The sequence below is a fragment of the Triturus cristatus genome, chromosome 8 (assembly GCF_964204655.1).
Source record: "Triturus cristatus chromosome 8, aTriCri1.1, whole genome shotgun sequence".
NCBI classification, from domain to species: domain Eukaryota; kingdom Metazoa; phylum Chordata; class Amphibia; order Caudata; family Salamandridae; genus Triturus; species Triturus cristatus.
Window position 1 is genome coordinate 1604851354 of NC_140591.1, and position 18481 is coordinate 1604869834.

At 42.2% G+C, this 18481-nt stretch overlaps 1 protein-coding gene across 1 annotated transcript; it reads left to right on the top strand.

The window, feature by feature from the left end:
• Window positions 1-3260: 3260 nt before the first annotated feature.
• Window positions 3261-4217, top strand: LOC146806303 (olfactory receptor 56A4-like). The gene has a single exon (XM_085623941.1). It carries the CDS (start codon window positions 3261-3263, stop codon window positions 4215-4217), a length of 957 nt encoding a protein of 318 aa, XP_085480067.1.
• Window positions 4218-18481: the final 14264 nt, after the last annotated feature.

Sequence of the window (18481 nt, forward strand, 5' to 3'; positions counted from 1 at the left end):
TTAAATCAATATATATATCTATGGCAGCTTACGGTGCACTTACGGTGCGCTTACGGTAAGCTTACCGTACGCGTACGGTGCCGTGCGCAAGCGCGATTCTGATTGGCTGTTAGATCTTAGTAAACATTCGAATCGGTCCAACCAGGAAGCGGCGGCCGCCATTTTCTCACTCGCACTGTCAGGGGGGTGAATAAAAAAGGTGGATAATGTGAAAAGGGGGCAGGCTCGACAGTTCCTGACCCCCTAGCCTTGGTCAGGGGATCCCAGAAGGACCCTCAAGGGCAAAAATGAAATGTATTTTTTTTTCGAAAAATCGCCGTATTCGCGGAATTACGCGTCCTGTGCGCGCACGGCAAAAAATTTTTTTTCAAAAAGGAAAGCTTAAAAAAAAATACAAAAAATTGTGAGGTAAGGTTGGCTCTTATAAGAGCCGTTGGGTTAATACAGGGATAGAGGAAAGAAAGAATGGGAATATTATAAGCGTCTACAAACATGCTGGTCTATCTTATTGTTAATAAGGGGAAGACTGATCTCCCCATAAACAATAAGACCACCACATCTTGTACACCTCATTTCAACCCTCCCAAATCGAGGGTTAATGTCCACAGGAAAAGAAGAAGGTGATGCTCCCACCTCAGAGGAAGGGCTCAGCTGAGCTGCCGATGATGTACTCGGCTGAGCATCTGAGGTTGGGCTCTGGTGACTTACTGAATAGTTTTCTCCAGTATGTCGAGCAAAGGTCCTGGGATGTCTATCCTGCAGGTGTCTTTTCATAGAGTGATTTCCAAAGGAATATTTCTTCCTTGGATTTCCTCTAGATAAAACACGTCCACAAAGTGTGCAAGTGACCAATTCAGCATTCACCTTTTTCTCCCCCTCTGGAAAAGAAAAATACTCCCATACAAAAGAAGTCTTTTGTTTCCTCCTTCTCTGGATCATGGTGGTGCTGCTGGCCTCACTCTCAGAAGAGCTCTGCTGTTCTGCCATTGTATCCCAATGTCAATCCAGCTCCTTCTCCTAAGGGATCTCAAGCAGTAATGAGGGGAATGGGTGGGGTGTGGGAAGTTTCTGGAACTGAAAGTACTTTCAACCAATGAAAAGTGTTCTTTCAAGCAGTAATGAGGGGAATGGGTGTGGTGTGGGAAGTTTCTGGAACTGAAAGTACTTTCAACCAATGAAAAATGTTCTTTCAAGCAGTAATGAGGGGAATGGGTGTGGTGTGGGAAGTTTCTGGAAATGAAAGTAATTTCAACCAATGAAAAGTGTTCTTTGTGGATCACATGACCTACCGTGCGCGCTCCGTAAGCTTACGGTACGCGCTCGTAAAAAAGTACGCATGCGCAAACGTGACGCTTACGGAGCGCTTACGGAGCGCGTAGGTAAGATGCACTCGCGCATGCGCATTACACGCCCCTGCGTAACCGCGACGTTGCTTCCGCGTGTACGCGTACGTCACACACATATCACGTAGGCGCGGTGTACTTATGACGTGCTGAGCACGTAGCGTCAGCTTACGGTACACGTATCCTATTACGTACGCGCACCGTACTTATGACGCACGGAGCGCGTACCGTCAGCTTACCGTACGCGCACGGAAAAAGAAGCATTAAAAAAAAAAAACCTTTCCATAATGCATTATTTTATACATAGGTTTGCAAAAAAAGTCAAAAAAAAATTTGCATTTAAAAAACCGTACAGATTCACTGAAAAAAACCATGGGTTTCACACAAGTTATAGTTAGGAATTAGCATTTAAAAAACCTTGCAAATTCACTGAAAAAACCATAGGTTTCACACATGTTATAGTTAGCTGGAAATGTTACTGATAAAAAACCAATGAAATTCCCCCGTTATAGTTACTGTAGGCAACTATAACTCACGCGACCGTAATCCTGTGCTGATGACATATGTGTCTTTATGAAAAAAAAATATTTGTAATATATCTATAGCTAAAATTTAATGGAAGAAGACATGGGCAAATAAGTGTCTAAATACAGTATTAGCATCAGCAGAGGATTACGGTCGCGTGAGTTATAGTTGCCTACAGTAACTATAACGGGGGAATTTCATTGGTTTTTTATCAGTAAAATTTCCAGCTAACTATAACATGTGTGAAACCTATGGTTTTTTCAGTGAATATATATATATATATATATATATATATATGCGTTTTCACCAGATTCCCACTTCTGCTGTTCAACAGGCGGGACACGGACACCAGTTAAGTGCATTCATTATTTCTTTATGTTGCTAGTGCTCAGCGTGGGCTTGATCACATGACGAGACAAAGTCCATCATCGCTTTTAAGCACATTCCCCATGTGTATATCACATGATAATAAAAATAGAAGTAGAAAACATTGTTGCTGTTTGTACTCGGGCATGGACTATCATAGTATTATTCAATGCGAAAATATATGTGTGGCACCAGGAATTCATTATATATAAAAAATACATTATATATATAAAAATACAAAATACAAATATATAATACTCATCGGTTGAATCTACTCAAGGATTTAAAGTGCATGTGCAAGAAGAGATCCAATTGAGCTAGTTAAGAGTCATATTAATTTGTACCATATTCTATATATAATTTCTAGAGATCCAAAGCTAGGCCTCCTGGGCTAAGCATTGCAGATTGAGAACCTCTCTTATTGCGAGAGTAAGCTTTTTTTGTTTCTTTGTTTGATATTGCAAAAATAGAAATCACAACAATCCCCCATTTTCTCAGCCTGGTTAGAAGAATCTACAATAAATATTGTGGAAGTGTATTTATTGCCAGGGTTGTGTTGACAAAAAGGTTTATTCAGTTCTGAAATTATTTTTGTAATATTTATGGTTTAATTTATAATTGAAGAAGTTCCTTGTCATCTATTGATGTTCTAAAATTAGCAAAACTGTGATCCTGAAGGATAACCTTTGGAAACTTTTGCTGTTAACATTTATGGTATGAATTTCATTGAGTAACTTTGCTGCATGATGATTTATACATATAAATTACGATTATGTTGCACAAATGCACAAGTGTTCTTTTTTATCGCTTGATGTTTATTAATTTTCATGTCACTAAAAGAAGCAAAGAAGGAAAATTAAGATGGCAATAATGTAAGTGCATCATTTGCTAACTTTTTAATGTGTTTATATGGTTTATTTGTAACCAATAATACATTTGATAATAAAAAAATTATTATCAATGTGCTGACGTGGATGTATCTTCTCTTTACTTTCAGAGCTGTAAGATCCACAATTCTGAACAACAATGCTTTCAGATATCAACCAAAGTTATAACCCAGAATCAGGATTCATTCTATCAGGTTTTCCAGGATTCCAAAGATGGCAGCACTGGCTCTCCATCCCCTTGGCTCTCCTATTAATTTTAGCCGCCGCAGCAAATCCCACACTCCTAGCCACAATATACAGAGAACAGTGCCTCCATGAGCCTATGTACTACCTTCTTGGCATGCTTGCCTTGGTGGACCTTGTTCTGAGTATGCTGACCACTCCAAAGCTCCTGGCGCTTCTTTGGTTTAATGAGCGGGCCATCAGCCATACAGCATGCTTCACTCAGATGTTTTTTGTTCATTGCTTTCTTGGATTGGAATCTGGTACCTTCCTAGTCATGGCGTTTGACCGCTACTTTGCAATCTGCCACCCCTTGAGCTACTCTTCAGTCATCACTGAAAGATTTGTGGTGAAAGCTGTTGTGTTGGTTTTCATAAGGCCTGTGTGCTTGTTTGTCCCCATGCCCTTCTTTTTTGCACGCTTACATTTCTGTTCCAACAATGTTATTCAACACAGCTTCTGTGCAAACTTAGCCGTCTCTTCGCTAGCATGTGATAATACAAAACTGCATAACATTCATCAACTGGTCGCAGCTGGGTCTGTTCTTGGTCTAGACTTGATGTTAATCACATTGTCCTACTACCTGATCATTCGTGCGGTGAAGAAGATGAGGTCAAAAAAGACCTCACTGAAGGCCTTTAGCACCTGCACTTCCCACTTGATTTTAATTCTTTTTTTTTACTCCATTCTCCTAGTTCTTGCCATAACATATAGACCAGGAAACAACGTTCCTCCAGACATCACTATTTTGCTCAACGTCTTACACCTGATCGTGCCACCAGCCTTGAACCCTATGGTTTATGGAGTCAGAACAAAGGAAATTAACAATGGCATAAAAAAGCTTTTTAACACATGTTTACAAACCAATATGTAGAAAGGGGCTTTCAGGTTCTTTGACCTTGTTCTCTGAATTAATATAAATGCAGCTTAGAAGTCAGGCATCCGGGGAGCCTCTAGATACCAGTTGGTATTCCTTCCACTGATGTACTAACATTTTTATTTTCGGCAATCCTGGAACTGAATAAATAGATAGAGATCTATTTAGACTGATTGAATCTGGCTAGCAAACTGTGCTACGCTTCTTCTATTCTGTGTCAGAAATCCCACGTTTGATGTGTGTGGCATTCAGCTGATTACTTTCTACCTGTTTCTTCTGCTGAAATTTACACTAATTTATTATTCTCCCGTAAATGACAATTCAATTGCACTCACTGCCTTTTCTCATTTGGGTAAGTGTTTGTGGTTGTTATTGCTTGGGCACCTTCACTTTTCAGATCTACCGAGGTTCATGAATATTGATGTAGGTCCTCATCCACAAAGAAGGATACAAAAGGCAGGCAACTTCTCATACAGATCTCTATGGTTTCAGTGTATAATCAAAGTGTATGTTTTAGCATGTTGGTGTCATGCATACTAGAACCCTTTTTGTTCTGGCCAGACTCAGTAGAGGAAATACGTAACATGCAGGGAGGTGTAAGGATGTTGTTAACATGAAGCATGATGTAATGAATGTATGCTGTGTGAGTGTAAGTGTGAGTGTATGCTGAAGTAATGCTTGATAGCAGCTCCTGTGTGGTGTAATTCATCTGCATGCTCCTGTGCTGGAGAAGATGCTATATAAGTGAGCACTCATGCTTGTTGTATCCCAACCTAGTAACAGGTTGGAACAGCTGTTGCTTGAATACTTCTGAAAGAGTAAATAGACCATAACAATCCTTCAGCCAGGCTCACTGTAATGTGTGCATCATTCTCCCAGTATTGTTTCAACGTATTTTCTTTGCTGTCTGGATTGCACAGAAGGTTATGTAACAATTAATATAATAAAGCATTTAAATACATGACAGTAACAATGCGTACTACTACTGTGCAACATTAAGTAGATGTACCAAAGTATTCCTACCGTGTATGTAGGTTTAGAGCCAAGAATCCTCCTAGGCTGAAGCCAACCTCATTACCTGAAGTGAGAGACTGTGGGACCCTGTCTTGGTCCCGAATAGGACACCCTGCGAGGGATGTCAGACCACTGTGAGCTGGTGTGTCTGTGTGCAGGAACCTCAACGTCTCCCATCAGTGTGTCAGCATGGAAGTCTTTCTCCTCTGCCTGCTAGGCAAAGATATGGAGTATACATACACCAAAGTTAACCTTAGGGGATTCGACCTTGCTGTGTCATGTCGGTCAAGGATGACGGAAGAAATGATCCTCAAACACTTTTTATGCAAAAGATGGTAATCCTGCTGTGATTCTGAGAATCCTCATGCATAATTAATGAGGCTAGTTTTCAGGGAAAACCACATGACATTTTATGAAGTGCTTAACTAGGTAAAAGGTCAATACCAAAACCCATTTTGTAGTGTAATGGTACAGTAAAGGTAGGTGAAGGATCAGGATACTACTCAGGCCTATATTGGGGTACCCTATGAAACATAATACCAAGCCATCTTCTGCTTGCCTCCTAGGCTGCTGTGTGGTGAACCTTCCCACAAGAGGAAGCAGTACTGTGCCTAGTCAGCTCTACTATTGACTCATATCCCTTTAAAACATGCATCACACATCATAATGTTATGAAGGATAAACCAGTGCCTGACAGTGATGGATTAAAGCACTTTGTTTTGCAGCTGCTGAAAAGGCTGAGGCACAGTGATGTAATATATGAGGCCCTAAGCTGTGCATTGTAAGGGTGTGGGTTATAAGTCCCTTAGGGCCTTATTACGATGTCAGTGCTGTCAGTGGCGGTCCCACCGACATACAGGCCATCAGTCAGACCGCCACATTACAATGCATGCGGTCAGACCACAGAGGTCGGGGAAAGACTGCCACCTCCCACAGAATCTAGGATCCCCTCGTGGTAACAGTCATAATCGCATCCCATACACTGTGACAATGCCTGTGCAGGCACCACAGTGACTGCCTTTTCACGGTGGTCCAACTTCCATGAAAAGGCAGACAGAAACGGACTATGGGGCCCCAAACAGGGCCCCTGTCCCTCATGGACCACTGCTAAGTGGCCATAGGGGTATTTGTAGTGCCTCCTACACATCCATGCACTGTGTGCCAAGCATCACATAGTGCCTTTCACACTGGGCATCTATGCGCACAAAGTGTTTTTTTGCTATGTTGGCTTGTTCTGCAGCCCTTTTCCTGCGCGCAACACAAGCTGTATTAGAAAAAAGCTATTTCTGACTGCCACCAAAGCAGTCAAATTGGAATTGGCTGGTTAAACCACTGCCAACCTGTTGGACGGTCCCCCATCCAGGATCATAATGATGCCCTTAGTTTCTAAATAAGATGTGTAGCAAAATGGGTTCTAACTTTTTAGACTACTGTGTTTGTTAACTTTTGAGCATCTGTTTTGTGGACCTGTACTGTGTGTGAATCTCACTACCAGGGTCTTACTAATGGTACTTCTTCCTAAGTTCATGAATAGAGGCCATGTTACTCCAACAGCATTTATTTTTAGCTGCATCTCCTGCCATATTTCTTTTTTCTGTGCCTCCGAGACAGTCATGTAGACAATCTTTCAAGTAGGAGGTCATGGTTGTTACAGCACTCCTTTGTTAGTATATCCATTTCTTTTTCAGAGAACCCAAGTTTTATTTTTTGGCAATCTGACTCCTTCTCTGCCTCTTGGCTTGCCATTGCTGTTGTAGAAAACTGTGGCTTGCTGCTCCTATTCCCTAATTGCACTGCAAGTTCTGCAACACATCCTCTCTGACTGCGTTCTAGGATTGAAATAGGAAGCAATTCCTGGTTTTGAGGTTATTACTCATAAGCAGGAAGTACTTTTTTGTATTTGCGATCATGTTTGCAACCGGGATCGCATTTTTTGTAATCAGAAAATGTGATTACTAAAACAAAGAAGTAAATTAATTGCAAGCCACAAAATATGATCACACCACATACGTACATTCAATTTTGTGATTACCTATCACAATTAGGAAATCGCAAATCACAACATCTGTACATCTATCTATATCTTGCTCTTGTGATTTTTAGAGAATAAGCCAATTGAAAACTGCTTTTGTACATCTCAAATAACCAAATTCTTAATCACAAAGCCATTTGCTAGCAATTTGAAATTTGCAAACTCTTTGTATATTTTGCCCTAAATCATTTAAATTCAAGGAATAAATAGCGGTCCACAAAATACGTTTTAGAACATTTAGGTGGGTGGAGGACAGGGAGTCGAAGAAATGCTTTAGCAGTTGTTTACTAAAGAATGGAACAAGTTATCCTATTGTGTATATGTAGTAATCATCATGATTAGTTAAGTAGTGCTCCACAGTTATTATGGGGTACAGTTAGGTTTCATTTCCCTAATAGAGCTGGGACTCATAAATATTGCAAAATAGCTAAAAGGACTGTCCCTTGCTGTATCACATGTAAAAAATAAGTATTTTATTTTTACCACAGTCTGGTGGTGTACAAACTAAAGATTCAACCCTTAATATCTAAATCCATAAATTTGATTTTGAGGATCCTCAATTGTTCCATTGTGTCAAATAGTGCAAGAAGGACTATTAAAATGCACCTTAGATGTACCTGGTTGAACACAAAAGTAACATACGGTTGAAGAACCTTAAATCAACAGTCGTCAACAGTCGTCATGCACTATTCCGAAAAAAATCATAATATCAGCCAATTACGGTATTTGATTTTGGAACAAGTCGCAATGGAAGACGGCAGGGACAATAAGAAATTCTTGTTACAAACAACTCAAATTATATTGGATTCACAAACTGAACTCACTAAGCCCCAAGGGGCTAAATGACCACATAGAATTCAGTTGTCATTTATAACCGGTGTATGCGCACTGTGATCACAATTAGTTGATTATTTCTCTTGTTATTAAGATAAATTTTGTCCATACACTATCATAGTGGCATATGTTTTGTAGAGCAGGAGTCCCTTTTATGTATTTTTTCCCATTGTACATTCCTTGACAAAGGTGAATGCGCAGTCGATTTTTTACCTTCCAAGTGCTGGTGTCACTATGCTCATTGGCCATTTTCACAAAATGTATTGTCCATTTGCACCTGTGTCTGTTATTTTTGGGAGTTAGCTACACAGATCAATAACTTTATTGAACATCATTCAGCACTCAGGCACACAAGACGCTGACATACACCAGAGTTTTTTCTTTTTAAGGGCTGTTTATAGTGTATATTGCACTCGCGCAGTTTATTTCCGGTTTCCGCCACCATTTACTTCCGGGGCACCGTTTTCAAACTTTATTCATGCACTGAGCCCCAATATGGAGCACGCTCGATTTAGAGCATTTCACAGGTAAAGATTTTGCGTGGCACCCTATGGAACCGCGTCACTGTGTTATTCTCCAGGCCCACGCGTTTGCACTCTGTTCAACTCGGAGAATTCATTTGTGTAATTACTACCGAATTCCGTGCACAATTCACATTCAGCGTTTAATGTTTGTTTGTTCCTGTACATGCACATAACGATGCCTGATTACCCGGTGAGGCACTGTTTCGAGTACGTTTGATCACACGGGTCGTGAATTGAACTTCTATAATCTTTTTGCTAACACACACTCAGTTTCTATTTTGTTTTTAAGCACTGAGCACACCATTCCCAGCATGTTGGTCGTACGGTACCTTTTCCACCTAGACTCATTCACCACTTGTTACTTTTATGATTTATTTTGACATTACATACCCGGGTTCCATTTTGCTATTAAGTACCGAGCACATAGTTCTCAACACGATCGGTAGCATGGTATCTTTTCTATAACGGCTCGTTTTTTGCCCATTACTCATTATGACTTCTCAGGTCTTACAGAGTGCATGACACATCCTCCACGTTTTGGCCATACTGCCATTACAGTGTATTATTTTGCTTTGGCGCAGTCAGTTCTAGGACCTATTAAGTGTATTCTATTTTGTTTACAGGGAGAACCCCATGAAGAAGGGCTGGTCCCAAAATGCATTGGGGATTGTTGATAATATTCCCTAGAATCAAACAAATGCTCTACATCTCATTGTTATGAAGAATGAAAATATACAAATTGCAAAAATGAATGGACTTTTCATTATTGGAATATGATGTGAATAAACCCTAGTGAAACACAACTAATGGAGAGTTAACTTTTTAAAGCGATTTCATTTGCTCAGGGGTGCTTACATGAGTTTTCCCTTCCAGTGGTGAAGGACTCTTTTTTCTCATCTTATTGTCACACCTCATGATCAGGAGGTGATACTCTATAGCACCCAGACACTGTGAAACCAGAACTAACGTTTAACATTGTTAAGAAAGGAGTGCGACTGTCATCTCATTTCTTTTGGTCTATCATGGAGTGACACATCCACCCCAGGCCTCGAGGGACACAGTGATGGGAGCCCCACACTATTTATGGGAGTTTTACTGACACTCTTTGTTGTTTTCTTCAATGCCAATGCAAGGCATGGTGAATGCAGGCAGGAAAATGGAAAAATATTCCTGAGCCGGAAGGAGAAAACTGTCAGTGTGCCCGGGAAAAAAAATTGTTTTAGTTCAGCATCATAAAACCCTGCTTTGAGCATTTACTGGTGTGGAACAGAAAACTATGCTGAGCAGGCCACCTAAACATGGCCAAGCTCTGCCTTATGAACATGTGCTGCAGCACAACACCTGCCATGTAAATGGCATCTCCTAGGGCAGAAGCCTCTAGTAAATCCAGCAGGTAAGAGTGCAACCTACTACAATCAAAAAGATTCACAGAATCTTCAACTTTATGCTCTATTTGGTTAGCTACCAATGGAGGTTTTTCAGGAGTAGTGTGATGCAATTGTCTTTAAGAATGAGTACAGGTGGAGACAACATTGTTTTGAACCCCTTGTGATTCTGCTGATCTGTCTTACTGACAGTCTTAATTTAGGATCTTTTGAGCTTTGCAGTCTGCCCGGTTTGGATCAGAGGGCAGTGTAGTTCATGATTTGTATGTTTCCAGGTGTGGGGAAGAGAGATTCAAGGAACATGTGAGGTTCCTTGCACTAGGGTTGTGGCTTTGAATTAGATGTAAGTTTAGTTTAGAGGTTGTCACATTACTTGGAGCCTACATGATGTTAGTTTTGTAGCTAATTTTTGTATGGTTCAGATGCTGCACAAGTCACTTGATGTCCATTCTGACATGGGGTTCAGTACAAAATGTGTTGCCAACTACGGTGTAATGTGCAAGACATTTTATTGATAGCAATGCTCTTGAATTAATATTGGCCAGGCATCAGAGCAGGATGTAATTATGGACACTGTTATCCTGACTCTCATCGACTCACTACCATTGTGTGGTACCACAATATTGACCTTCAAATATTGAGCTGGAGTTATACTTCGAATCCCCTACATATAATTTTCCTCACAATATTGCTCATGTTGACATGTTGCAGTCATAATATTGCAGTTTGATTTTCATGTATTTAATACTTTGACATAGGGATTTCCCAAATTGCTAATCACCGAGGAAGTAGTTCAATTCCACACACCTCCACAATGAGATTTACTCCTCAAACCACCTGTCTTTCATTTTGGTGTGTTGATGGATGATTGAGATCTGCTTTTTGGTTCTTCAAACCAAAAATACGAATGGCATGTTCAAACACTTCAGTATCTCTATTAGAGACTGGTTAGATCAAGAGTGAGTTTATGCTTTCAAGGCATCCATTGGGCAATGCTTTACTGCTAGATGCAACACTTTGAATTTAGCCACATGTTATAGGACATGGATCCTTTTCAAAGCCCAAAAAGATGCAAGGGTTATGTGCAGCCTTAAAAAACCAGAGCTAATAAACTTTTTTCTATTAAGAATCTTTGTTTAAAGGAAGATTGATAAATCTTTGATGGTCTTGAAAGAACACTCTTTGTGCATTAAGCAGCAAGATAGATGTCCTTGTGTGCCATTCACTTCAATGCCTACCTTCACAAACAGCATGCCAGATTGTTGATTGATCTTAGATGGTGAGGTCCAATCTGATTCACATTCCGGCTGCCATGAATGAAGGTTTTTGTGAACTAGTGCCGTGACACCTAGTGCTTGTAGTATATTTTAGTTTGAGTACACCATTGTGTATGGTGTGAGTGTTCAGGTGAAATGAATAATGCTGAGAAATAAAACAAATCTCTACTCTTCCTAATAATGTCCTAGGAGTTGGATTCCAGGGTTTTAATTTAGCTTCCTGGAGGCAGAACTTTGAGTGATCTACCCATGTTTTTATGGTTGGACTTCTGGCAGCTAATGTTCATATTTTATTCAGAAACCAGATCCAACATATAACTAGTTCAATAATAGAAGCCTCTGACCAGCTGCCTAAACTCCAGATTGGAATGATTACTTATGAATGTTCCTGTTTTGTTGACCTGTACATGAAAATACTATATTTGACATAACACTGCTTTGGAAGGTATGGATTTAGAAAATAAATTCCTGAGCTTATATGGCATTATATTGTGTTAATTTGCAACCCAACTACTTTGATGAAGAAAGTGTTTGGGTTAATAATAAAACTTCTAACTAGGTACCCAAAGATTCTTCATTTGACTAAGGTATCAATAGTTTTTAATTCATGAGATAATCACTCATGCTTTCAATTCTCTGCTCTTTATATCATTATCAGGCATACATTAGTTTTCCCAAAGATAGTAAGTGTTAGGCAGTGTACGGTCAGACTAGGTTGACTTCTGTTCATTGCTTTCACTGTAGACACATGCACTCGGACCTACTGTATCCCTTCAGGGGATCATTTGATTTATGTTTAGTTTAGCATTGGTCCTCTATACAGTGGGAGAGTTAAAGAGGTGCATAAAACACACAATTCAGAGATTTATTGGAGGTTTCTGGGGAAAAGGTGATAGGTCTCCTTAGTTGGGGCAGCAAGTAAATCTCCATGTCAAAGGCTAATTACAGATTAATATGCACAGATTACAAACCTGCACACTCTGATAAACCTGCCCATTTTTCATCTTGCTCCCATTTTGTGAGTGTTGCCTCATTGTCAAGGGTGTCCAGAGGGACACCTATTTCTTTGTGGAACAATCTTAACATGTTGAATTATGGGTGTTTCGTATGTGTGCACTGTGATCATAGCTTGTGAGGAGGTAGGTGGGCAGAACATTTTTTGCACAGAGACATTTTCTTACATTGTCCTACACCTTCTGCTCATTGGATTTATGTTCATTGTCTCCAAGATCTTCATTTATCTTTGAGCATGATTATGCATTTATCCAACTAGTTTATTAAAACACCTGAAGTGTTTCGGTGCTCTTCTGCTTTGTACATTTTAGCATTGAAAGTATTTTCATGGGATGCGCTCTTTGAATGTTGCAGGCCACTGTGATGAGCTGGCTCATTAAATTTGAGATTTCAATAGGCCATTTGAGCTTTTTCTGATGATATAGGTGTAAAAGACCATCATCTTATCATCCACAACTGCAATGTTGACTTTTGTTCTGGCACTTCCAGATGGTTAATTGTCAGCTAGCTGATGTAAAGGTAAGCCAAGCTCTACCAGAGGAGATTGTCATATTATTGTTTTAGAGTGTGTGTGTGTTGGCATTTATAAAACACGCTGTGAGGACTGGCTCGGTCCTCATAGCATGGATAAGACCGGACAGAACCAGACGAACACCATCTTTGTGAGGAACAGTGCTTTATGAGGACCAGTCCCCATATAAAAAAGTTATATGTTTAGGGGTTAGGGATGGGTAGGTTTATTGGGTGGTAAGGTTGTTTTTAGGGTTTTGGGTTGGGTAGGGGTATTCAGTGGTAATGGTGGTTCTAGGGTTATGGGGTGGTAGAGGTATTGGTTGGTAAGGGCTTTTGCTTCCCCAATCTTTTTTGAATATTCAGTCTTTCTGCCCCCCCTCAGGAGGGTGCAGATGGGATCAAAACCCACCAATCTGCCCCCCGGGGAGCAGGAAAAGCTCTAGACACCAGGATTTGTTTTCTGAAAATAGAGTAGGGGTGGGGGCTGCCCATGATCGGCATTCCAATACCCTCACCCCATTTTATTCAATGGTTACAGTCCTTCTGCCGCCTGCTGGCATATGGCTATTATAACCACTGATCTACCTCACAGAGGAGCTGAATGGCCACTAGACACCAGGGAGTGTTCGTTTTTTTTTTAATATAAATGAGGGGTGGCTACTGCCCACAATGGGCATGGAGATGTCCCCACGCACATGAAATGGGACTTAAGTTTTTCTGGCCCCCCAGGGTGCAGAGGAGGGCAATAGCCCCTGTTCTATCTGCCCGAGGGTCAGAAAGTCTATTAACAGTGTGGGCTGCCCAGAATGGGCACATCAATGCCCCCAACCCCCTGAAATGGGCACAGTATTTCTGCCCCCCCCCCCCGGGGCTGATGTGCTAATTACCCCTCATCTGCCCTCTGGGGGGCAGACAGCCCACTAGATACCAGGCAAACAATATTTTTTGAAAAAAAGAGGGGTGAGTGCTGCCTACCATCATGGGGTTGGTTAGGCCCCCCAACTGAAGGGAACAACAGTCTTTCTGCCGCCCCTGCAGCGTAAAGCATTGCATCTCAATGGCAAGCCAGAGAACACGTGACTCTTCTTGCAGCATATTGGGCCCTTTTTTATCATCTGGTTATCAACCACTCTCTTGGTCCTCCAATGGACGTTTATTTCATGCCGAGAGGGGTAGAACAAGAGGAGTTCTTCCAGCCATCCAACGTGGACCAAGAATTGGGTAGCTGGTCTACAAAGTGATAATCAAATTCATATATTTGATCCTCAAGACTACACTGTACAAACATAGTATTAGGACTGGCAGACCAAATCTCCTAAAAACATTTAGTCAGGCTAATATCGTAAAAACTCATACTTCAGTTAAAGCTATGCAGAACAACAACATCAGTACTTGATATCCATAGATCTCTCTAGTTCGATCCCTTTCAGTCATCAATAAATCAATTGAAATGCACAATCAAAGGGAAATAAACTATGATAGCAAAAGCAGTTACATTAGGAAAACTAATTACCTTAGTACTTAGGCTTGATTCAAATATAAAGAATAATCAGATTAAATCACGTTTGCTGTAAAATGACTAAAGCTCTGGGGAGTTTAAAGAAGGGACATGAGTAAAGCCAGTTCAAAGTAGTCTTATATGGGAAAGAGACTACCAAGGCACACGCAGTGTATACGTCCAGAGTCCGCAAAAGGCAGGTCTGGATTCGGTGAAAGATCAGTAAGAAAGTCCTCAACATCGAAAATTCTTCCAAGAACGACAAATGAGAGCTTCTCTGTCTGCTTGCGTCCATCCCATCAATGTCATATCAATGTATAATATAATACACAAGTTCCAAGGTGACATCTCCTTGGTCACCTCACTTAGTCAGACCACTCAGTCCATTGGTCAGTTCATATAGGGACCCGCTCCTTGGTCCAGGGAGGGCCACAATGACCAGCCTGCCTTGCCCCCTCACTGTGCCCAGCCACCAGCATCATCAACCAGTGCCAGGATGTGCTTTAAAACCGGCCACAGGCTCCCGCAGTGCGGGACCCGCTCTACTTTACTACCTTAATTGTTGGTCCAGGGGGACCACAATGACCAGACTGCCTTGCCCCCTCGTGGTGCCCGGATGCCAGCATCATCAAGCAGCACCAGGAGGCACTTTAAAACCGGCCACGGGCTCCTGCAGCGGGGGACCCGCTATGCCTTGCTGCCTTAATCCTTGGTCCAGGGGAGACCACAATCACCAGCCTGCCTTGCCCCCTCACGGTGCCCGGCAGCCAGCATCATCAAGCAGCACCAGGAGGTGCTTTAAAACCAGCCGTGGGCTCCTGCAGCATGGAACCCACTCTGCCTTGCTGCCTTAATCCGTGGTCCAGGGGGAACCACAATGACCAGCCTGCCTTGCCCCCTCATGGTGCACAGCCACCAGCATCATCAAGCAGAGCCAGGAGGTGCTCTAAAACCAGCCACGGGCTCCCGCAGTATTTGCACCCATCAGAGCCCAGAGGCTGGACTTGGCCTGCTCTCTTGGTCCTGTGACACAGGCTACTTGCAAGCGGTACTGTGATGTTATCCCTCATGTAGATCACAAAGGTCCACATAAGGTAACGTTATTGCCCTAGCTCTTGATTGCCAGCTACTTGAAGGTGTTGCTTCAATACAACATGGGGAAGCAAAAGCCCACTCCAGCCCAGAAAACCACTGATATCACTCTTGACGGCTTCCTGCAAAAGGCGGAGGGAGCTATTAATGAAGAGATAGAGTGAGCGGAACGTAGACTTTCCCTGACTCCACCATCTGAACTACCGCCTGTTAACCAGCCATTATCTCCAAATAATAACCCTCATATTGGTACAGTAGGAAGTACCTTGGAGGACAGGCCTCAAGTCCCTTTTGTTCCCACTGTAATTGATTTATCACAGAGCGAGACACGAAGGCCATGGGATGATGAAGAAAGCCCTCGTATAACGTTGGCGGAGCATGGCAAATTGACCATGATAGGAGGAAAGAGGAAGCGAACAGAGAGGGTGGGGACTGCTTGTAAGACGAACAATCAGTCGCCCAAAACTAAAAGACCCAAACAAATTCACATTGCAGGAAACGTTGTTAAGTCATCTACTGGAGGGATAGATAATGTTGGGCAGGATGGACTTGATACTTTAATTGGAAAACTGAGTAATTTAATCCAGGAGGCTATTGCACCAATTTTGGTGAGACTATCTAAAAATGAGGAGCAGCTAACTATTGTTTGTAAAGCCCTGTTCCCATGAGGCACAGGGTCAGACTGATTTGCATATGGCAATGTCTGAACTGGGGTGGCGGAGTGAGCTAAAGAATGATGTTGAATTAAACCCAGATCAGTTGACTGGGGGTGAGTGCTTGCAATGTTCAACACTCCGTCCATCATCCCCTTTGGGTTTGCTTTGTTCGCCCTAAGTTAGCAGGGTATGCCGAGACGTGGGTCCCTTGCTCACTTTGCCATTGGATTCAAGCTAGCCTGGCTGATGATGGCTGATTAGCCAGAAACTGATCCCAGGATGCTTGTTTCCAGTCCAGGGAAGACATGGCTTGGCAGTTCGTGCTGGACTGTTCCCATGAGGCACAGGGTCAGACTGATTTGCGTATGGCCATGTCTGAATTGGGGTGGCAGAGTGAGCTAAAGAATGATTATGGATTAAACCCAGATCAGTTGAATGGGGGTGAGTGCTTGCAATGTTCAACACTCCGTCCATCATCCCCTTTGGTTTTGCTTTGTTCGCCCTAAGTTGGCAGGGAATGCCCAGATGTGGGTCCCCTGCTCACTTTGCCACTGGATTCAAACTAGCCTGACTGATGATGGCTGATTAGCCAGAAACCGGTCCCAGGATGCTTGTTTCCGGTCCAGGGTAGACATGGTTTTGCAGTTCGGGCTGGACTTCTCCCATGAGGTACAGGGTCAGACTGATTTGCATATGGCCATTTCGGAACTGGGGTGGCGGAATGATATAAAAAATGATGGTGGATTAAACCCAGATCAGTTGACTGGGGGTGAGTGCTTGCAATGTTCAATAATCCGTCCATCATCCCCTTTGGTTTTGCTTTGTAAAGCCCTAGTACCAGTAGAAATATCTTCACCACATATTTCAACCGAAAGAGGCTTATCCATCAAGGGGTATAGCCAAAGGGAATGGAGGCAAACGGGCGGAGGTTATATCTAATGGGGTGGCCCCTAGGAAGGTACCACTTATCTTTTTTGTTATCCCCCCACGCTGTGGCGGTATACAAGAGACCACAAATGCTAGTGCACCGGTGGAGCTAACAGAGAATCCTGTTCCCCATGAAAACTCCCTCCCGCAGAGCCAACATCTGGGTCGGGGCGTCCTGTCCCCCAAAACTTCTAGAGACATAAAGTTACATAGTCGCTTACATGGTACCCCAGGCGGGAGTGGGATTGTAGACCGGTTACACCTGACCCCAGAAAGTACCCCTATACCTTGATTTTAACAGGGGTCCCAAGGTTATCCCCCAATCAAAAAGAAAGTTGCCAGAGTCTTATGAATAAAGTGGCTCACTGGTGCTCCAAAAAAACCCAACCTTATTTTAATTGGTTTGAGTATATTATTATTGCCAGGCGGGTGTGCTGGATTGGTGGCACTAAGAAAAGCATTGGATGGGACTGTGTCATACTTAATTTTAGCAATGCAAAGTGTGTCTATGATGCACTAAACCAGTTGAAAGACTCACCTACCGAACAGATAAAGGCTCGACCTTTGGGTTTCTTTTACCCCAGTCAGATTTTACCTCCAGCATGTGGCCAACTCGGCCTAGACGCATCATTGATGCCCCTATGCGCCCCAAAAGAATTGTCAAGTTATAGAAGCCTTGCAAATGGAAATCGCTAATGTTTCTGGGAATTTGCAACCTTTATGTGTTTTATGGGTGGGAGATTTTAAATGTACATCCTGTGAATACAGTAATGATAGAGTTTGTGGTCTCATGGACATTGATGATCAGCCTTGGGCGCATTTTATTCACACCCCGCAGGGAGAGGCACTGAATACCATTATCAGTGAGAACAATTTGGAAAGTTTGACTAATAGTTTTTCAGTTCAGTGTCCTACCTTTGTTGGCGGGGGTAGGGAAAGTTCTATTGATTTTATGTTTATTTCCAGGGAGTGCTCCTCACTGGTGTGCAATTTTCATGTGGACCCGTAAATAGTGAGTGACCACAACCCACTAGTTGTTTCACTGAAAGTAATGGCTAGAACTACAGGGGGGATGGTACCTTGACTGATTATATTCGCAATACAGGTGTAAGAGTAGACTGTGGAAAAGAAATCCAATACTTTTTGAGGAGGATATAGTTAGATCTAATTTTGATCTGATCATGAATTGTTTGGAGCAGGAATCCTCCTCATCCATGATATGATTGTACAGAACTTTGAACAGCTCTGAAATTAAAGTAGCTAATAGATTAACATGCCCAGCCAGGCCCAAGCAGCACGGTCAGAGCAGCTGGATTAATTCAGAATGCACTAGAGCCCATAAGATCTTAAAAACCGCCCTCCAGACTTACTCCCATAGCAGAGAACAAATAAAATGCGCAAGACGCTTATATAAATCCACCATCAGTGAAAGAAAAGAGTAGCTGAGGCGAATAGCATGGGATGATCTGGAGAGAGCTAGTGCTCTTAGAGATAG